Genomic DNA, 23,261 nt, shown 5'->3' with positions numbered 1-23,261 from the left:
ACCTCAACCTTGTTGATAAGGTAACCTGAATCCGCCCAGCTTTCGCTCCCATACAACAAAGTTGGTCGAAAGATTTAACGGTGCACAGATAACTTAGTCTTGGTACTGACTTCATTCTTGCAGAAGAGAGTAGATCATAGCTGAGCACTCACTGCATTAGCTTTGCTACACCTCGCTTCCAGTTCTTTCACTGTGTTACCATCCTGTGAGAATATGCATCCTAAGTACTTGAAACCGTCCACCTGTTCTAATTTTGTTCCTCCTATTTGGCACTCAATCTGTTTATATTTCTTTCCTACTGACATTACTTTCGTTTTGGAGATGCTAAGCTTCATGCCATAGTCCTTACATTTCTGATCTAGCTCTGAAATATTACCCTGCAAACTTTCAATCGAATCTGCCATCACAACTAAGTCATCTGCATATGTGAGACTTGTGTTCACATATCTTAATCTCACCCAGCCAGTCTATTGTTTCAACATATAATCCATAAATAATATGAACAACAGTGGAGACATGTTGCAGCCTTGCCTTACCCCTGAAACTACTCTGAACCATGAACTCAATTTACCATCAACTAACTGCTGCCTGACTATCCATGTAAAGACCTTTAATTGCTTGCAAAAGTTTGCCTCCTATTCCATAATCTCGTAGAACAGACAATAACTTCCTCCTAGGAACCCGGTCATATTCCTTTTCTAGATCTATAAAGCATAGATACAATTCCCTGTTCCACTCATAACACTTCTCCATAATTTGTCGTAAGCTAAAGGTCTGGTCCCGACAACCTCTAAGAGGCCTACACTCACACTGATTTTCATCCAATTGGTCCTCAACTAATACTAGCACCTTTTTTTTTTACCAACAAAGCTGATTAAAGAGATACCTCTGTAGTTGTTACAATCTTTTCTGTTTCCATGTTTAAAGATTGGTGTGATTACTGCTTTTGTCCAGTCTGATGGAAACTGTCCCGGCTCCCAGGCCATTTCAATTATCCTGTGTAGCCATTTAAGACCTGACATTCCACTGTATTTGATGAGCTCCGACTTAATTTCATCCACCACAGCTGCTTTATTGCACTACAATCTATTGAACATTTTCTCCACTTCCTTAAATGTGATCCTATTTCCATCATCATTCCTATCCCATTCTACCTCGAAATTTGAAACATTACTGATCGTATTTTCACCTACATTGAGCAACTCTTCAAAATATTCCCTCCATCTGACCAAGGCATCCACAGGATTCACCAGCAGTTTTCCTGACCTGTCCAAAATACTTGTCTATTCCTTCTTACCTCCCTTTCAGAGACTGCTTATTACACTCCAGAATGGTTTCCCAGCAGCTTGACCCATAGTCTCCAACCTGTTTCCAAAGTCTTGTGGATACAGATAATCCTTGCTTTCGGAGCTCATGCACTCCTCCTCCGGGAAAGGGTAAAGGATTTCTTGAGGGAGGTTGGAAAGGCAGGACACATTACTCAAGACTCTCAGCTGAGAGAAACCCACTGACAGACAGAGCACATACATGTTTATTGGCAGTACTAGGAATTTTACCACCTAAAAGTAAGTACTGGTCAGATATTTTTCATTCTTGTAATTGACAGTTACTACTATTCATTCGCATAAAATTATGTTACACCATTTTCAAATTTTTATTTTCATTTCCTTAAAACCACCTACATTCGCACCTCTAGCATTTTAGTCCTCCTTGTTCAGTCTCCTTGTCTTTTCTCACCCTCATTTCAGTTCACCAAATTATTTCATGTGGATTTCCACTGAACTCCCCTTTTTTATACACACCCACCTCTTCCATTTTTGTTCCAATTCAAGAAAGAGTCCTCTATTTCAAAAATTCAGTGATTAATTCTCATTATTTATGAGGACTAGCTGCAATTTTAACAGACTTGAGCACACATGGGAGTGCGCACGCATGCATGCACTTTGGGGGACATTTACCAGTGCGGAGCAACACAACTGCAAAGTATCATTTATCTTACAATTCTTGTTCTCCTTTGTTACCTTGTTCTTGACAAAGACCCAAATAAGTCTAATGGCACTGAATTTGCAGAATGCCAGAGGCAACCACAGAAGTTTAATTTCCTTGTGCACTAACAAGGGAACCTTCCCATCACAACCCCGTCAGATTTAGTTATAAGTTGTCACAGTGGATAGGCCTTGAAAAACTGACACAGATCAATCGAGAAAACAGGAAGAAGTTGTGTGGAACTATGAAAAAAATAAACAAAATATACAAACTGAGAAGTACTTGCACAAGATAGGCAACACCAAGGATAGTGTGAGCTCAGGAACGCCGTGGTCCCGTGGTTAGCGTGAGCAGCTGCGGAACGAGAGATCCTTGGTTCAAGTCTTCCCTCGAGTGCAAAGTTTAATGTTTTTATTTTCCGACAATTATTATCTGTCCGTCCGTCCGATGCAAGGTAACTGCACCGTAGTATGGGGACGCTACACCTAAACAAACATCGAAACACACGATGTCAGTCGACTACAGCGCACGGAAGAGAGAGTATTCCTGCTAATGAGGCTCCCTGGCTCGCAGTTAACTGTTCGCTACTTTGGACGAGAGTGCATTAAATAAGTGAGATGTATTCCGTGGGCAATATGAATCCAGCAAATATAGCTCGTGACTTCAATAACAAGGTCAATGAATATTTTCCAAGGAATCGAACGATTGTCGAACATTTCTATGATTATTTCCTACATTTGTTGATAAACAGTATGTGTGGTGATGATGATACGCTTGCTGATTGCTGCAGGGCTGTATGTACCAGATGATGAGATTGTTGACAATCTGCGACTTCAATCTGATGGTATTTCTTTGGGTACATGAAGGAAATGCTCCAATACAGGTTACTGTCCAAATCAATTAATAGACGCAAATATAGATTATTGAGTGAAGTAACAAATAAATTTAAGAAATTTAAAGGGGTGGAGGAAAAAAGCACAATTAAATATTTCAAAGAAGTCGTGGAACGAGGTGGAACCTGAAGACAGAAGTTCAGTGAACTAGAAAACCATGTCTACCAACAATTTATTAAAGTCAGAAATAAATGAAGTGCAGTGAATGATACAGACCTACAGATTTGGAGATTGCATTACACTAAACGAATCGGCCAGGACTTCAAGGCTTCATCACATTGGCTTGTCACATTCAAAAGAACATACAAAATTACGAGCAGGAAGATTACCCGCACGTTATCGTTAGTTGGAGAAGGCGACACAGAATGTACTGTAGACCAGCTGCATGCTGCTTCACATAGTTATACCACACAATATGCTCCGAACAAAGCAGGATTTCTTTTACCTACATTTGATTTATGTTTGCAGGTAAAAAAGGTGTATTTGGACCAGAAGTTCAGCAACAGATGAATAGTGTACTTACGCAAACGCCGAATGTCACTGTGAATTGCAGCGCATCGGGAAAAATGGAGAAAAGATTAGTGAAAGACTTTAATGAACGTGTGATTGCTCCTTACATGGAAAAGATTTTGCATTGCTCCTTGACAGCTATATAGGACAGGAGGATCAGGCTTTGTACAATTTTAGTGTGGGAGCAGACGTGATTACATTCCTCCAGGTTGTACACCTCTTGTGCAACCGTTACATGTGTTTGGTTTTCGGTAAGTGAAATACTTTGTGAAAAGACTATGACTTTGAGAAGCTGCACAGGTACACAGAGCAGTATTGTATACATGATTGTGTGTCAATTATCAAAGTTCAGGCACTCACACATAATCAACTTTGCTCTCCAAAATTCCAGGACGTGTTCAGGTTTGCTTGGACACATGCAGAATTTGACAGTCTACACACGGAAAAATTTGAAAACGTTAAAAATATATGTTTTGACAGAGCACAGGAAAAACTGTGCGACTGTGAAACTGTTGCATTCATTTGTTGCAGTTTATGTGACAAACTCTTATGTTTTCATCACTTTTTTGGGAGTGATTATCACATCCACAAGAAAACCTAAATCGGGCAAGGTAGAAGAATCTTTTTACCCATTCGCCAAGTGTACAAGTTAGGTGGGTCGACAACATATTCCTGTCAGTGACGCACATGCCGTCACCAGTGTCGTACAGAATATATTAGACATGTTTTTCGGTGGAGGAATCAGTTGACCTATGACCTTGCGATCAAATGTTTTCGGTTCCCATTGGAGAGGCACGTCCTTTCGTTTACTAATCGCACAGTTTTGCGGTGCGGTCGCAAAACACAGACATCAAACTTATTACAGTGAACAGAGATGTCAATGAACGAACGGATAGATCATAACTTTGCAAAAATAAAGAAGTAAACTTTTCACTTGAGGGAAGACTTGAAACGAGGACCTCTGGTTCCGCAGCTGCTCACACTAACCACAGGACCACAACGCTCCTGAGCTCATACTATCCTTTATGTTGCCTATCTTGCGCATGGGCTACTCAGTTTTTATATTTTGCTTATTTTTTATCATATACATTTTTTGGTATCTAAGTTCTGTTTGTTCCTGCAATCAAAATTTTCTGGAATAATCTGCACCACACCAACTCTCATCAACGTAATATACAGTCCATCAGTGTTTGGCAAGTATCTGATTTCCCACAAGAACTGGTTTCTTTTTCCTGTGAATAAGTTATATTCCATCATCACAGATTTTTTGTTTAACTTTTTGAATCTGAAGCCCAATTTCCAAATAGCACACCAAAAGGTTCTTTGATTCTTATCGGGAAAGCCTTTCACTTCAGTCTTCACCTTTTTCAACACACCTGCTACTGGTGAAAACTGGTTTTCCACACTGAAGTTGGGGATTTTCCTTCTTATGACTCCCTGCATGAACTTGTTCAATGCAAACTTGTGTAGTCTGCCAGAACTTCTTATTGGTTACACAAGATATATTGTTTTGAAGTTTGCTTCACTGTAGTTTCACCATTATTGACACATTTAAAAGTTCTCTTTACTGGCTGTGACATGGAAGTGCTCGCGTCCTGTTGTTTTTCGGTCTCAAAGTAAGCATGCTGAATGATCACTGTGGACTTATCAGAACTCTAAATGATAGTTTCAAATAAGTACAACTGTATCACAAAAAGCTCCTCAAACGAGTACTAAACAACAACTAGTAGCATGGTTGTTTTCTATCTGAGGGGAACCTCTGATGTAAAACATGCACCAATGAAATGGAAATACTTTCAGAGGTCCAGTACACAGCATACATGAGCACACGGCACGTACGGACACAAAAGCGAATAAATTAAACACATGCTATTAGTGTTTTAAACAGAGTTACATTCATAAAAATATAACAGCTGTAAAAGACAAAAACAGAGCTGGTGTTTACAATTTCCACGTTTTTCATAAGTATCAGTGTTACATGAATTGTGGCGGTCTACATCCACTATTATTATGACAAAAGGACTAATTGGAAACCAACAAAAATCAACCTTTAAATGGAGAATAGGTCTACCTTTAAACCAAGGAAAGGAAACAGTTAACATAATTATGGTCTTGCTTCTGTGACTCTTCAAAGTTTACACTCACCAAAAAAGCTTGAGAAGTACACTTTCTCTTAAATATCACCATGTACATCACCCCCCCCCCCCCCCCCTTGCCTGTTCAACTAAAATATAATATTCATACACCAAATACCAGCAGACATTTCTACAATTCCAACAAAGTACAACACATCAGTTTTTATCATGCAATATAACAAGAATATGAGCTCAAAGCCTGGGGTTAATCATTATGAAATGGACAGTATTGTGTGTCCTAATCCAAGTGTTTTAAGTCTTCCTAGTTCTTAGCTTTCTCTCAATGCTCTTGAGAAACTTCTGATACTTGGAACTCTCGTAACTGGTATGTAAAAGCTCTCATTATAGCAAACATTGTTAATATTAGTCTTTATTTTTACTGTGTATAGATTCTCTGCTTATTGTTCATTGTTGTTCCCTACCATGAAACTACACTCCACTTTTGCTTTGCTGTCAGTTTCCTATTACAACATACTGGAAACTAAAACCCTACAAATTATAACTGAACAAACCGTTCACTCAGCTGAGAGTGAAAATATTTTAGGCATAACTTGGTAACACTGCTATTAAATTATGAGTTTCTACTAAAGTATCACTGCTCTGTTCAAAAACTACCAACCAAAGAGCAAAGTGTAAAATGTCGCAGTAGAGAAGTACAAAAAGCAGTATCAAATACTCCTTATAAAGTTATGTAGGGTTGATGGTAGAACAGTAACACCAATTACAGCAGATGAGGAAAAATGTGTAACATTAAGAGACTATGCAAAGTGATTAAGTACACATTGCCAAAACATTCTGCAAATAAGGAGAAACTACATGTAGCTGTTTTGAGGCAGACATGCAATACTTCTTTCAGTGATTCAAGTCTTACCTTTGGTGTCTGACCCTTAACCTTCCCTGCTCGAGCTAAGGATCCATGGACTTTTCCTCCTTTTAAGCTAACAGTGAAATCTAATTCGAGGGATGGCAGTGCAGCCACTGTAACATCATCTGCTAATGGAGATCCAGCACAGTACAAGAAAGTATCACCAACATTCTCCACACCTTCCAGGTGACAGATTTGATCCTGCAAAAAAGTAGATTAAATCAGTCTCCTGTAATACATAATCCAAATAACAATACTTTAAGTTACTGTGAAATAAAACAAAACACTGAAACTTTCTATAGAACATAGACAATTAATATTTATAATTCAAAGTTGCTCTTGAGTTTCTATAACAAAATTTTTCAACTGAGAGTGTGATTTGTTGTCTGATACTACTGTATTGTTTAAGCATGCTGCATCTATTTACAAATCCTGATAATCCCCATGCAGTATTTGTGTACAGGTTTTTAATGGAAATGCTGCCGCTACTACTGCTTGGAGAGAATACGGTAGATGATTTGCTAACCACAGAGTACATGATTCAAGAGTGTTCACTTGCATTTTGACTAAATTGTGTGACAGGTGTGCAGCATGCATGAACCAGCAGACATTATGAAGGTGGTAGCATGTGGTCCTTCAACAAGTCCATGCACGATTTCTACACGTATTGGTGTCCCACATACAAGAATATGGTGGAAGTTACCTCTAGGAAAATAATAGACCTCTGATACTCATGCCCAGAGCCACTTTTACATCTGAAGAATTCTCTCCACTAAGAAATGACACTTTATATTCCATTTGCTAGAAACCTTTAAATTCAATCAAACACTTGGTCTGATATTCTGTATTCACTTCTTTTGTTCATTAGGTGGCAGCGTGGAACTGTATTGATTGCCTTATGGAAGTCAAAGAACACAGCATCATTGATTTAAATAATGAAAAACTTACAACAGTACCAAAAAACATCAATTGTGACACATGAAGCTAAACACGCCATCTATCCCGGTGTCAGTATCTACCACCTTCTGGGTCTCATGAAGGTACAGAGCGAGCTGCATTTCACAAGATCACTGTTTTCAGAATCTTTGTTGATTCCTACAGAACAGATTTTTGGTAACCAGAAATGTCGTAACACAAAAAGATAAAACATGTCTACAACCGACCAACATCAGAAATATAGGCTTATAGTTTTGTGTGTGTGTGTTCGACAACCATTCTTGAAAACAGGAATCACTTGTGCTTTTTTCCAATCATCGGGAACACTTTGCTCCTCCAAAAGACCTACAGTACACTGCCATTAGAAGTTAGGCAAGTTCTTTTACATGATTTGAGCAGAAGCATACTGGTACTCCATCACATCCAGTGGGCTTCTCATGTTGAGTGATTTCAGCTGATTTTGCATCCCATGCTCACTTATTTCATTATCAGCTATTTTGTCATTTGTGTGGCGAATACAGGAGGCACTACAGTGCCATCATCCTCTGATTTGGTAAAAGGCATTCAGTATTTTGACCTTTTCTGTGTCGTCCTTTGTTTCAACGCCATTATGGTCACAGCAGTCTGGACAGGTGGCTTCGATCCATTCATCAATTTATCATATGACCAAAACTTCTTACGATTTTGTGTCAGGTAGCTAGAAAGAATTTTACTTTCGAATTTGTTGTTCTCATGGCTCTCCTGATGTAAATTTTCACTTCATTCTTCAAATTTGCTTCTCTGTGAGACTTCAGCTAGATTTAAATTTCCAGTAAAGCTCTGAACAGCTTTCTAACATGGGGGAATCAGGGCAGGTCTTGTCCATCCCTCACTACTTTTCTTGGAAGATACTTGTCTAAAGCATATATTACAATGCTCTTTAACTTTATGCATTGACACTCACCACTGTTAGTGCTGGAGATGATATTTTCATGCTGACCACTCAAGTAATCTGAAATTGTTTTCTGTTGCTCTTGCTGTATTCACTGATTTCCTGTTCTACGACAACTGCATAGAAAAGTTGACATCTATTTGTCAGCAGCAGGTATAAAATGTTACCTTCACGAATTGGTTCCGTAACTGGTCAAGGAAATTTCAAACAATTTCCCAAGAATCCCTGTCCTGCCCTAATCACTTGAATTTCCCAATTTATAAGTGGGAAGTTGAACTCTGCACCAAATACTACAGCACTACCAGGAAATTTACATTAAATATGCTTAAAATTTCCCCTCAGATGTTCTGCCATTACTGCTCCTGAGGCAGGGGGTCCATTAGAGCATACAATGATCTTGTTTGATCAACTTTTAATACTGGGTGTTTATCAATGAAGTGCAGCTATTCACAGAGGTCCAGTGTGGGCTGCAATTACTGTATGGCAGTGAAACTTTGTAGATACGCTAATGCATTACCGCATAACCAATTTATGCGGGAAAACAAATTTGTCCCATTTGTGGCCACGCCTTATGTGAACAGCAGAAATTACAGTGCTGCATTGAGAGAGTATTGCCGACTGAAAGATCTGAGGAGAGACCTGATGTCTTTAAATGATTTAAGGAAGATATAATGAAATTCAGAAAGACGGGTGCGCTTGTGTAGCACCTGAAAGAGGAATGTGTCCTATCCCGACAAATTATTGACTAAGTTGTTGCTGGTGTAATTGGCTACACACCACCTGCCTTGGATAGTCCTGCTGCTCATTAGTGCCACGAGAATTGTCCATCCCGTGGTCAACAGTACAGAAAGTTCTGCAGTCTATTTTACAATGGTATGCGTAAAAGGTCCAGACGGCGTAGCAACTGATACCTTACGATCGGTATGAACGTTCTGGATTTGTTCTTTCATTTCTGCTATTGGCTGGCTATGATGTGTGACCAGGCAATATTCTACGGAGTGATGAGGCAAATTTTTCATTAAAGGGTGCAGCGAATACATGGAACTGCTGAATGTCGGGTACTGTTAAACCATGTATTGTGTATGAAGAGCCACTGCAGTCAATTTATGTGTGGGTGGTATTGTTTCACAAGCACCTTTCTTCTTGATCCATTCTTCTTTGAAGAAAATACACCTAGAGGGCCTGTCAGGTGTACTGTGACATATGCATATTATCAAAACCTCTGTGTACAGATTGTGGTCCCACTTTTGAAGAGCACTACTGTTTGGAAATAACTGCTTTCACGCAATAGGAGGCAACATTTCAATGTTGTTCGCCCAGTGAAAGATTTTCTTAATGCAACCTTCCAGCTTGTTCTGTCACTACATTTCTTACAGGGACCAATCACATGACTTTCTTGAAAATGAGCTTCCAGTATTATTGGAAGAGGTTCATTTGGTTCTAAGGATGGGTGTGTTCTACCAGCACGTTGAAGCCCCTGCACAATCTAGTCATCAACTGACACAGCATTTAAATCTAACATTTCCTAGATGACAGATCTGCAGAAATGGTCATGCTTCTCAGTCAACAAGTTACCTAGACCTTAAACGTTCAGATTTTTGCCTGTGGGAATGGTTGAAAGGTGAAGTCTACACAAAAAATGTATACATAAGAAACACAATGATAATTCAGATTCTGAATTGTGCTGCTCTCATAAAAGAACGACAAGGCGATTTCAGAGGAGCTACAAAAGATGTTGTCAAGAGAATTCGAAAGTGCAAGGAAGTCAGAGGTGGAATTTATGAAAACTACTGACTAGTCATTTGGCTAAAACCTTCTGTAAGTATCTAGGTTACATTGTAACCATCTTCTGTCTGCGACCAATAAAATTGTACATTTTATGTGAAATGTTTCGTTTGGCTTACTCTAGGTCAGCATGTCCAAAAGTAGGATTAGTAACTGTTGCTTTTGAAATAATTAAGGCAACACCAAATTTTTAATCCGCTCACAAATATACTGAGCCAAAGCAGTTACAAAATGTGAGGGTGGTTCTGAAATGTGTCCACCTACTGCATCTCAGCGGTGGATACATATATGCCCCCCCCCCCCCCCTTGCGGGCCCGCCCGCATTGCCACCCACACCGCCTGCCAGTCAGCCAGCCCGCTATTTGTTCGTTTCTTTCGTCAGTCGACTTGAATGAATCCAGTTACTGAATAGTTGTACTATGTAGCACGCGCATCTGCATCACTGTATTTAATGATGTAATTAACCAATTTGCCAGGAAGAATAGGTGCATAATATTCACACACCAGGGTAGCCGAGAGCATTAACATGCACCTTCCTGGACTCGGGTAGGCGCACCGGCCCCGGATCGAATCCACCCGGTGGATTAACAATGAGGGCTGGTGTGCCGGCCAGCCTGGATGTGGTTTTTAGGCTGTTTTCCACACCCCACTAGGTGAATACTGGGCTAGTCCCCTTGTTCTGACTCAGTTACACTGTTTGCAGACATCTGAACACATTCACACTATTCCATGGATTACACTAGACACAGACAGTTGGAGTACACTAATTCCTTCCCGGGTGGGGGTTATGGGATGGCGACAGGAAGGGCATCCAGCCACCCCTTAACATGCCACATCCAATTAACCAGCAGACCCCGCAAGTCGGGATCAATGCTTGGGAAGAAGAGAGAATAGGCATATAGAATTCATCATTTAAGGAAGAGAACCACAATTGTAACTTTTTCATATCATAATGTGGTATTGTCTTGTAGATGTTTATAATCAGTTTAAATAAAATTTTCTTAAACTTTGCATGTGCCTATTATTTTTTATTACGGTAAAAGTAAAGGTAGCTCATGATATCTTTAGTGCCCCCTCCTTGGGGTTTTTCTGTATCTGCCACTGCTGTATCCGCTACCAAAACTAGAAGATTCGGCAGCAGAGATATATTGGCTAAGTGAGCACCTAACTGATATAAAAAAGTATACATGAAAAATTAATAAAACAACTGCTGTATCACAAATTGTGGGAGATGTGAGATATTAAATATTTTATTTTCCAACTGGTGAAGTAGTTCCATATACAGAATGATTTACGATGGGCTTACTTTTGATACCCACAATGCTGTAAGAAGTATAAGACAAAAGGTACACTTATTACCATCCACATACGTAACCAACTAAGCCAACACACCAAAGTGGGTTTACTAAAAATGAAGATTCAGTTCGCTTCCAATTAAAATTAAGATGGAAGAAACTGAGCCTCTTAACTTTAATATTATTGAACTACAAAGGGGTAACACTATTTGGGTGGGGACATTCTCTTCCAGTAGTCTACATGTACAGTGAGTACTGTAAGTGAAGACAGCAGTATCTGAATTGAGCAATAATAAGGTAATTGATGAAGTCAGTGCACACATGATCAAAGAATTGGATGAACTGGTCAGCAAAAGCTGAACAATATATGGAAAGAAAATTTAATAATAAGCAACAGAAAACAAATGTATCCATAATGATGTGTAAAAAATGACAAGAAGAATTCAACTCTACTACAGACATCACTAGACCTAATAAACAAGCAGCAAATCCAAAGGAGCAAAGAACAAGAAACTCTATGGTGAAGGAAAATACCTGCAACTTTGTCAAAAGAAGTGTGTTGACCTTCATCTTAAATGATTGAGGGAAGCAACAAACAGCCTATAACATGATGGCCACATTAGGCACCGAATTCCTCTCCTTAAAAATAGAAGATCTGTGTCTTGACAAAAGCACTGCCTCTTTGGTTATAGAGCAGGAGGCTAGGATGAAAAAGGGAACTCATCTCTTACAGCAACAAGTTAACCCATAGCAACAGTTCAAAGTTTCAACCACTAGTCTCAATGTTTGTATTATAATGGCACATAAAATTTTGCTTCAAATATCCAAGGACAGGCAGCTAGGACCCTAGCAACCAGTTCCTCTTCAGTTTCTGCTGGGGTTTCATACATCAATGATGTCACATAACCCCACAGGACAATTTACTGGCGATGTATCTTGTGAGCATGGGACAGCATGAGGAATGACGAGTATCTATTGTTCAAGTGATCACAGTCATTAATATTGAATAGGGACAGTGAAGTCGTGTGTAAACCACATCCTTTCTAAGACAACGAGAGATGCAATTTAGAAAAAAACTGCTGCAGAACATCTAATATATACCACAAGGACAATTTAAACAGGGCCACCACCACCGCCACCATCATTTAAGACTGATTATGCCTTTCCGTGTTCAGTCTGGAACATAGTCCCCTTATAAAATTCCTCCATGATCCCCTGTTCAGTGCTAACATTGGTGCCTCTTCAGATGTTAAACCTATTACTTCAAAATCATTCTTAACGGAATCCAGGTACCTTCTCCTTGGTCTACCCCAAACCCTCCTACCCTCTACTGCTGAACCCATGAGTCTCTTGGGTAACCTTGCTTCTTCCACGCGTGTAACATGACCCCACCATCTAAGCCTGTTCGCCCTGACTACTACATCTATAGAGTTCATTCCCAGCTTTTCTTTGATTTCCTCATTGTGGACGCCCTCCTGCCATTGTTCCCATCTGCTAGTACCAGCAATCATCCTAGCTAGTTTCATATCCGTAACCTCAACCTTATTGATAAGGTAACCTGAATCCACCCAGTTTTCGCTCCCATACAACAAAGTTGGTCAAAAGATTTAACGGTGCACAGATAACTTAGTCTTGGTACTGACTTCCTTCTTGCAGAAGAGAGTAGATCGTAGCTGAGCACTCACTGCATTAGCTTTGCTACACCTCGCTTCCAGTTCTTTCACTGTGTTACCATCCTGTGAGAATATGCATCCTAAGTACTTGAAACCATCCACCCGTTCTAACTTTGTTCCTCCTATTTGGCACTCAATCTGTTTATATTTCTTTCCTACTGACATTACTTTCGTTTTGGAGATGCTAATCTTCATACCATAGTCCTTACATTTCTGATCTAGCTCTGAAATACTACTTTGCAAAGTTTCAATCGAATCTGCCATCACAACTAAGTCATCCGCATATGTGAGACTTGTGTTCACATATCTTAATCTCACCCAACCAGTCTATTGTTTTCAACATATGATCCATAAATAATATGAACAACACTGGAGACAGGCTGCAGCCTTGCCTTACCCCTGAAACTACTCTGAGACATGAACTCAATTTACCATCAACTCTAACTGCTGCCTGCCTATCTATGTAAAGACCTTTAATTGCTTGCAAAAGTTTGCCTCCTATTCCCTAATCTCGTAGAACAGACAATAACTTCCTCCTGCGAACGCAGTCATATGCCTTTTCTAGATCTATAAAGCATAGATACAACTCCCTGTTCCACTCTTAACACTTCTCCATTATTTGCCGTAAGCTAAAGATCTGCTCCTGACAACCTCTAAGAGGCCTAAACCCACACTGATTTTCATCCAATTGGTCCTCAACTAATACTCGCACTTTCCTTTCAACAATACCTGAGAAGATTTTACCCACAACATTGATTAAAGAGAGAATTCTGTAGTTGTTACAATCTTTTCTCTACTGGTCCTGACTCCCACGCCATTTCAATTATCGTGTGTAGCCATTTAAGACCTGACATTCCACTGTATTTGATTAGTTCCAACGTAATTTCATCCACCCCAGTTGCTTTATTGCACTGCAATCTATTGAACATTTTCTCCACTTCCTCAAATGTGATCCTATTTCCATTATCATTCCTATCCCATTGTACATCGAAATCTGAAACATTACTGATCGTATTTTCACCTACATTGAGCAACTCTTCCAAATATTCCCTCCATCTGTCCTAGGTATCAACAGGATTCACCAGCAGTTTTCCTGACCTGTCCAAAGTACTTGTCATTTTAAACAGGGTAGGAGCAAATAAACTATTGGTTAATCTTGTACCTTTCGAGGCCACAAGTTGGTGGCTGTTACGTGAGACAAGTGAGAGATGTGGGTTTTCATCACTGTAGTCATGGCTATGGCCAGAAATGGGAAGACCACCGAAGTTGAAAATGACATCTTCATTGAACTATACATACTGCAAGAAGTCCTGTACTATGCTGACAGTCCACTGGCACAATTTAACTCTGTGTCCAACATCATTTGGCCCCCATGCTTGCATGTAATGAACTTTATGATACAGGTATAATTATCAATAATTGGATACTACTGGATCAGTCCAGTAGTATTCTCCACACATTAATTTTTACCACAGGAGTCTCATGGGCAAGTTAACATTTGCTTATTGATGAATTTTCACTCCTCAAATTCTGGCTCTGTGGCTTGCATGAGCATTTCTTGTAAGCTTTTTTATTAATGGCAATAAATTTATTGGAACTAGGAAGAAGCCTGTAACAAAACTTCTCTCATTACAGTCATTTATTTTTTTTGGATCTTATATCCTGCTGTATCACATATTAAATGCATGTCTGCAAGTATCTGCACTGGGTAACAACCCTCCGCTGAGAATCATGCAAACTGCTAACAGTGATGAACACATTAAACAAATCACAAGTTATTGTCTACTGTTTTCCAAAGTATTGTCACCAACGGTGACACTTGTTTCTTATGAAACACAAGCAGCTTATGAACATGTGCATCACACACATAGCTCATTCAAGATTTCATATCATCTACAAAATCAGTTTTTAAACATTGGTTCCTTATCTCAAAACACACTGTTTGGGATACTATTAGGGTGATTTGAACACTGCAGTGCTTGACTAGACATGGTTGTATTGTAGGTAGTATCAGGGTTGTCCCAAGTTTCTTTAAGTGAAATTCCCTGATATTTCCCTGTTTTCCAACAAGGTTTGGCATTTATCCCTGAAAAATTTTGAGATCTCAAGGTTGAATAAAGATATGTTGACAAAAAAAGTGGGAACTTCTGTATTTCTAAACATGTGAGCAAAAATCTTAAGCACTAACATTAACATCTTTTGTAATAAACTGTTTTTAGGTGGAGAAAACAAGCCAAATGGTATGTGTGTTTTATTAAGACCTGATGTAATTTTATTTCAATAAAATGAAAGACATTTGGTGACAAAAACAGACATTTCCTTGGAGTCTGCAAGACAGATTTAAAATACCTTCACTGATATCAGACGTAACCTCAGAAAAAAAGTAGGCCTCTTGAAAGAAGTGTATAAGGTGAGGAAGAGTTGTGTAAATCAGCACCATAGATGACCAACAACAAAATGTTGGTTCTACTACGTTTGTTATTGTCAATTGTTACCCACTGTGTCATGTCAATTATTTTAGAGGAATTGTATGTTCGTCTTCTTTACCGAGTGGTAACATGTTTGCCTACCATGCAGTGGGCCCAGGTTTGATTCCCGGCCGGGATGGAGATTTTCCTCACTCGTGGACTGGGTGTCGTGTTATTTCACGATCACTGACACACAAGTCACCCAATGTGGTGTCACCTGACCAAAGACTTGCAACCCTGTGGCCGAACCTCCCCAGACGGAGCCTCCCGGCCATCAATGCCACACAATCATTTCATTTTACAGGTACTGTGTGATCTTTCTTTCGAGAAATATACGCGGAAATAGCGTATAAACTGCTAGCGATTGCCACAATTTTCTTCCTCTTACTGTCCATACTTTCTAAAACATGAACTACTTTCAGAGTGCCAAAATATGGTCTCTGGCCTGCTGAGGGACACCACAGTCCTGGGTCCATGGATAAACCATGAAAATTTGCCGCATTATGTCGCACACAAACAGACCTGGCCTGCTGGTAGATCGGTGAAAAGATTCAAAGGACAGAGCCAGCACATTAGTGGGAAACAATGGGCTTCAGATTAGTAGGCCCAACCCAATAGAGATATCCCACAGAAATGGCCTGCAGTTTTTGCCCATCATGTAGGTCCACTTGGGTGGCCAGCTATTCATGTGTCACAGACACCATGTTAATGATATGAGACCGCGGTGATCAACCCATGCAACTCATAACTTGGGCGAATACCCTGAGAATCAGTACTAATCATGACAGGTAACAACTCACGATGTAGATAATTGCTGAGCCACACGCCAGCATGTAGAAATGACTATCACACTTTCACAACCAAATTTTTGGCCACAGCCTTTGTCAGTAAATGAGGGCGCACACACACTTTCACATAATCACTCTGAAAACTCATTCACACATGACTGCCATCTCCAGCCACTGCATCAACAATTTCTGAGAATCAAATCCAAACAAACCACTCCTCATGCCTTCCTGCCTCTCATTTGCAGATGCTAGGCTAGCAGCAAGAAGTGGTGGCAGCACTGACTGCAAGCTGAGGGAAATGGTAGAACGGGAAGGAGGAGTCAGAATGAGGGACTAGGGACGAAGTGCATGTACTCAGCTGCGTCTAGCCTGCGACAATGCACGACATCTCAGTAAACAAACCATTTCATCCACTGAGACAAAAACGAGATCTTTCCAGTGCTTTTTTTTTCTCTTCAAATTTCCCTCATATTTCCCTGAGACATTTGAAATTCCCTGATATTCCCCGATTACCAGAACCTGTAGCAACCATGAGTATCCTCTTGCCTTCTTTTGACCTTCCAAGTGACTTATGTTTCCAGTTACAGAGGGATCTAATGTTTAACATGGACTCCAAACGATCGTGCAGCTTGCCAGATTTTACATTAACGTATCACTGGCAGAGGTGAAAGAAGCAATACATGGACAGAAATAATCCTAGAGTCAATGGAATGACAATTTCTTGATTTTCTTTGAACCTGGGTTCTGCGTCCATAGTTGCTACAGATTTAATGATTCCTGCACCCATTAATTTTTATTTTATTTTCATACTATTGTAAAATTTTGGCCCATTTACAATTACTCCATTAACATGTTGTTTATCAACAAAAAAAAATCAGAATATAAATAGTTTCTAATTTAAGTTAAACTTGCCAAAATGAGAAATATGTTTAGCACATCTTAAAGAACAACAACAAAATGTAATAGTAACCAATACAACTTTGCAGGACATATAAAGGAATCAATGATTTGACGGAGGTAGGCCTACATTATGTGGAAGTTTACAACTAATTTAGATACCAGGACAACAGATTATGAAATGAGCAGAAAGCAGTACGAATAAAAAATCTCTCATTAATTGTGTACTAGTTCCAGGACGAATTTCTGTAGCACCTTAGAGTTCACCATTGTCATGATGACACTAGACAATTGTAGATGAAGTAGATCTATAGATAAGTATGAAGATACCTTAATCCTAAGTTCTTATGGTTTTAATATGTGCATGTGAAACATGCATACTGATCTTTATTTTACTGTAACTGGTAAATTGCAGTGAGGTATAGCTGAAACCTACAGGTTACAATCGGGGGGCATACCAAGCTACTTCTGCACCCAAATTCTGCTACCTCTTGTTTAACTAAACAAACAATAATATGTACCTTAAAACCTCAACTGTTCTACTGCTTTTTATTTAGGGACAATAAATTGCACAGATACAATATCTTCAGAGAGGTTAGAATTTTTGCAAAGGAGTAACTAACATAAAATGCAATATGTTATGGTCATTTAAAGTGTGGCACAAAAAACTGAAGCCCAAACAGAAAGAAAATCAGTGAGCTTTAGTATAAAGGAACAGAGTATGGATGAAACCTAGGTGTAGGTTTCACTGTACATCAAAATATTAAAACCAATATTATGTATAGGGTGAAGTGGGGTAAGTGTAACCACGTTTTGGCATAGTTCAACTTTGACACCAAATTTCCAACTTGTTATTGAAGATATGATTTTGAAATTTCTCATGCTTAAAGTTTGACTTATTGACTTTTAAACAATCTACATTTCGTTTCTGAAAAATGTAATTATATGGTCAATTAATTGTTTTCAAAATTTTGTGTTGTGAGGTTACACTTGCCCCATGGTTCGGGGCAAGTGTAACCCCGCATTATTGTACCCATACAGAGCATTGTAAAAGAGACTTCGGGTAAATGACCTGATTACCCAATTTTTACTGAATTTTAGGATTTTTAAATTATTGAAATATCTTAAATTTTACTCAAGATATGAACTTTTTTGCACATGCCTCTTTGTATATTATGAAATACACAGAAAATGTTAGCTAAGCTAAAAAATAAGTGTTAGCCTAAACCATAAAACACTGAAACAGAATGCTTCATAGATTTATTTTTGTTTTAGGCCAGTAATTTATTAGTTTAAATTCTACAAAAGTAATATCTTTTCTTTAGTAGGCAATTTAAAAAAAATAATAAAATATCTAGTATCAAGAGGAAAGAAAAATTCACTTTATAAGTTCGCTTTCTATTATTTTTCATGGTAATTGAACTAAAGTTGTTGGCAATTTGTGTTTAACGCTAAACTGCCCCAACTCAACTTATTATATTCACACTTAGGCCCTAACTATTATTTAGCCACTGAATGTTGTATGAATCAAATGTAACACCAAATGTCAGGTCTCCACTGCAACTCAAAGTAGGCTCAGGCAGCACTGAAATGACATGAGGATGGAACTCCTGTCTCATCTCTTCTATCAGGCCAGTAGAATGTGGTGCCATGCTTTGTCTTATTTTTGCATCTGAGGAAAAGCACTTCTGGATCTCCTAAATCAGTAATTTTGGTAATTTCGCCAATAAAATGAACTTTCTTACATTTTGTTGCAAAAGCTACCAGAACATAGTTTCCAACTGTAATTTTATCTTTGGTTTCAAAAAACTTTACCTCTTTCTTCTTCACAGTTTATCATTTCTTTCCTGAGATCGTCCAGTGTTACTATGGTCCCATTTTCTTCATCACTACTTATTAAAGAAAAGGCCTCCTTCAGTTTCACTTTCTTCACTTGTTGATTAACCTTCCAGTCTTTCTTTCTTGTTACTCACATGAGCAATCAGGGTTTTTTTTTTTTTTTTTTTTTCCACAACTGTCCCAGATGACATTTTGAATAAAGTAACAGCACTTTGTTTGGAAGATTTACTTTTCATTACCAAGCCCGTTTTTATGTCGATAATGCTTTTTTGTTTTGCTTTCTCCTTATTATTCTTGTTTCCTTTAAAATATTTTTCTTTATAGATTGACATCTTGAAAAGTGATAACTTCAGCTCCTGGTGCAATCCTTTTCTTTATTGTTTTACCAGTGGGACTACACTGTCGGACTGTCATATTTTATAAAAGATTAAAAATAGAGTAGACTTAAATAAAAAATAAAATATATTTCACACAAACTCAGTAGGCCTACAAATCCAGCACATCAGGTATTCTGGTATCCGTATGCACACAAAGGCCAGTTTAGTTGATCTAGTGTGATAGCAAAAACAAGGTTACAGCTTAAATAAATAAATCTATTCCGTTAAGTTTGTCTGCGGCAAGTGTAGCCCCCCCCCCCCCCCCCCCCCTGTTACACTTTCCCCACATGGGAAAAAGTTGGGGTAAGTGTAACCATGCCTAGCATATCAAGAGCTTTATCAGTAGAGTAAAATGAATCTCATATTTGAAATTGCCATGCAAAAGTTAGTTTGTAACCAAAAAATTGTACAGTTATCTTTAAAACTGCAAAAATGACAGACCACCAAATTCTGGGCATGTCATCTACTCGTAGACGTCAATTTAAGTAAAAAAGTTAATTACCAATTTATGTCAGATTTGACAACTTATGGTTAAATATAACAAAGAAAGGAGTAAATTAATATGTCTCATAGATCAGAGGTAAAAATACAGCTTCTTTAAGGCACCATAAGCTGTGGTTACACTAACTCCATGGTTACACTTACCCCACTTCACCCTACATAAGAGAAATATTTGTTTTAAAAATATATTGTAACCATCAAAGTCTAAGTACCATTCTGGTTGTATTTTGATGAATAAGTAGATACACCCTATTAAAGTTTACAGAAACCAGTGAATGGCATCAAATCCCATAACAAGACAAGGATATTAATACAAAAGTAGGAATTAAACCTACAAAAATTACTCCACAGTGAGATAGAAACCAAATAGAAAAATGACTTGGCAAGGACCAAATGGAAATTAAACTGGTAACCTGTTAAACAGCAAAGAAATTGGAAAGCATGTAAGATAAGAGAGTGAAACAATATACACTACAGGGTTGAGAAAATAAAAAGGAGGAAATGTGCGAGTTTCAAGAAGACAGTAATGGTGAAATAATAGAATATTCTGAACTGAGCAACACTATTTGAAAATGTTTCTAAGACAATGTGAAAAGCTGAATGGTAATCTCATAAGAGAAATTTAAAAACTAGAGGGGGAAGAACTATGTTAGGTAGGCATTACAGCTCACTATTTAAGCTATACAAGAATCCAACCTATTTTCAATGAGTCCCACTACTCCTATGATTGCCTGTACAGGCTCAGATCAACCATTTGTTTCTCGGACCTGTATCCCACTCAGCCTGCAGTCTGCTTTCATACTGTGTCATAGTCAATGCATGTTTCTTGAAACTATGAAACACCGTGAGTGCTAGAAGGAGCAAGTGCATTTACATTACTGGGGGGGGGGGGGGGAGGGGGGGAGGAGGAGGGAGAGGGAGAGAGCGCTTGTGATTGAAGCTGTGGAGAGCAGAATTTAAAAATTCATTGTTGGTGATTTTTTAAAAAAAATGAAGACATGTCACTGGAAGTATCTCAGGCATAGGAAGAAAAAGGTCATGCCAGGGGAATTTACCTATCTTGTGAAGTGCTTGCTCAAATGGATAAATCGATGTGGAGGACAAAATTTTCCCATGAGTGGTTTCAGGCTGAAGGAAGAAGACAAGTTTTTAGCTTGGTCTCCCATGATTGAAGGATTTGTTGCAAGCGAGAGGTGACTCAATGTTCTAAAAAATGTCATGCTAACACATTAAAAGAATGGCTATGACCCATGCAGCGTAGTCAACACAGATGAAAACGGACTTCTCTCTCTCTCTGGAGAGAAACTGAAGAAGGACAGAATAACTGCCCTAGCCTGTAATGGATGGACCTAACAAGCTAAAACCACTCATAGTAGGTAGATGTGCGAAACCATGCTGTCTGATGGGAATCAGATCATTCCTAACACCTTGTTGCTCAAATAAAAAAATCATGGATGATGAAAGAATTGTTTAATGAATGGCTGATGTTAGATAATGGTGGTACGAAAAAGGAGAAATGCAAAATTTTAATGTTTTTGGACCACTGCACTGTACATTCCAATTCATCACCACAAGATCAGACGAAACTGATGTTTTCCCCACCAAAGACTACAAATATTGCAACTATTGGACAAGGGCATAATACAAAATTTTAAAACTCTACGACAGAGAAACTGTTTCACTTGAGCTGGAAAGTATTGTAAAAGGTGAGAAGGCATACATAACGGTTATGATCACTATAAATGTTATTGATAAGGCCTGGAAAAATGTCAGTTTCACCATTTTTTATAACTGTTTCAGAAAGTGCGGGTTTGTAATAAGAAGAGAAAATTCAGCACAGCAGTCAGAGTCAATAGAATTAACAAATTCAATCCCACCACACTTAGGGTCAGAACTTCTACCTTGCCATGGTAAGCTAAACGTCAAAGATTTATTCATGTTGATGACATCTTGTTGACGGTGTTCCAACCCACACTGAGCTGTTGGCCTGCCACAAAGGTAACTAAGAAGAACTGCCACATCCAATCACAATGAACAAGACAAGGTGGGTCAATGGAAGCATCCGATTCCACCTGTCGGCTTTGACCTATGGCGTAAGGCTGTTCTGGTGCGTGACATCATGACAGCGTAGAGTTTAGTTTGTGAGAGTGGCATGTTTGTAGGTGCCGTTTTGATGTGATCGGTGGTGCTCTCTGGCACTGTGTTTATATGTTGTGTGTTAGGTGATGTTTTCGGTTCAGTTCGCATATGTGGTATGTTTACAGGTGGCATATTGTTGCGCTCAATGGTTATCTTTGGTGGTGTGTTGATGGGTAGTGTGTCATGTGGCGTAAGGGGGTTCATCTGCGTGGTAGCATCGCATGTGTGTGGTATCGGTGGTGACTGTGCTTTCAGCGGAATATTTTTCAGTGAGTTAACAATTTTCGTTTTGTTATGTCGACATTATTGTAGTTTTTTTTCCCCTGTTCATTGTGTGTGAATTTTGGTAAATTGCGTTGTTTATGTCTTTGGTTGGTATGGCTACGACTGACAAGGACAACAGTTTTTGGTTTTGATGGGGTCAGTGCGCTGTCTCTAGTAAAATTTCTTCAGCTATTCGGCCTGTTGGCTGAAGTCGTGATATGTTCAGTATGTCGTGAAGAAATGAGGCTTACTAAAATTCCGGCGTCTAGGACCAGGGATGGCTATATGTGGAGATGTCTTAAATATAACTGGTGAAAGTTTTGAGATTTTTAGTGTGGTATCAGTAGATGCTGCTAAGCTACATAGGTCAAGGGAAGTGTTCGATTCCAAATTTGTTGTGTGTTTGGGGTAGTGATGACTGTGTACGAGGTTGTTTAGGGTTTTATGACTTGGTATCGGTAATTTCTGTTGACCTATATAGGTCACGGGGAGGAATCCAATCAGGTGGATATCGTTTTTAGTTGGTTTTGGGAAGGTTGTGGTCGTTTTATTTTTTTATTTTTTGTGGTTTCGTTTGGTCGCATGTGTTTATTTTTAATTTGTCCCCACCTGTCCTGTTAGTTTCATTATATTTTTAGAGGAATATGTGTTTGATCATTTATCGATCTATTTTTGTATTTTGCTGTCATGTTTACGTACTGACGTCATATTCACGATATGGGAGTAGTAGTGAATGGTCGGTTCTGCCAAATTGGTGACGTCACTGGTCAAAGCAGATGGGTGGAATCTGATGTTTCCGTTAACCCGGCAAGGTCATCTATCCATACCCTGTATTTCTAAGCCCTCATAACTGACACAAGCAAGAGTTGTTCTCAGCTCTGACCACTGTCAAAAATTTGCTAGGTAATGCTAGCTGCAAGCCATTTCTCAAAAGAAAATCAACTATTTTTCAAAATGATGTGTAACATTTTCATTGGTA

At 38.9% G+C, this 23,261-nt stretch overlaps 2 protein-coding genes across 3 annotated transcripts in view; one reads left to right on the top strand and one right to left on the bottom strand.

The window, feature by feature from the left end:
• LOC126354396 (uncharacterized) overlaps nucleotides 1-23,261 on the top strand; it is a 206,305-nt gene that overhangs the window by 172,196 nt on the left and 10,848 nt on the right. Inside the window, exon 2 of the mRNA XM_050004007.1 lies at nucleotides 21,680-21,789. Coding sequence (XP_049859964.1) covers nucleotides 21,680-21,789 — 110 coding nt within the window. The remainder of the gene's footprint in view (nucleotides 1-21,679; nucleotides 21,790-23,261) is intronic.
• LOC126354395 (FAU ubiquitin-like and ribosomal protein S30) overlaps nucleotides 1-23,261 on the bottom strand; it is a 35,493-nt gene that overhangs the window by 9,685 nt on the left and 2,547 nt on the right. For both annotated transcript variants that reach the window (XM_050004006.1, XM_050004005.1), the window contains exon 3: nucleotides 6,396-6,590. In XM_050004006.1, the coding sequence (XP_049859963.1) occupies nucleotides 6,396-6,590 (195 nt within the window). The remainder of the gene's footprint in view (nucleotides 1-6,395; nucleotides 6,591-23,261) is intronic.

This window comes from Schistocerca gregaria, chromosome 3 (genome assembly GCF_023897955.1).
Source record: "Schistocerca gregaria isolate iqSchGreg1 chromosome 3, iqSchGreg1.2, whole genome shotgun sequence".
In the NCBI taxonomy this organism is placed as follows: Eukaryota; Metazoa; Arthropoda; class Insecta; order Orthoptera; family Acrididae; genus Schistocerca; species Schistocerca gregaria.
This window is presented reverse-complemented; position numbering and strand designations above follow the sequence as displayed.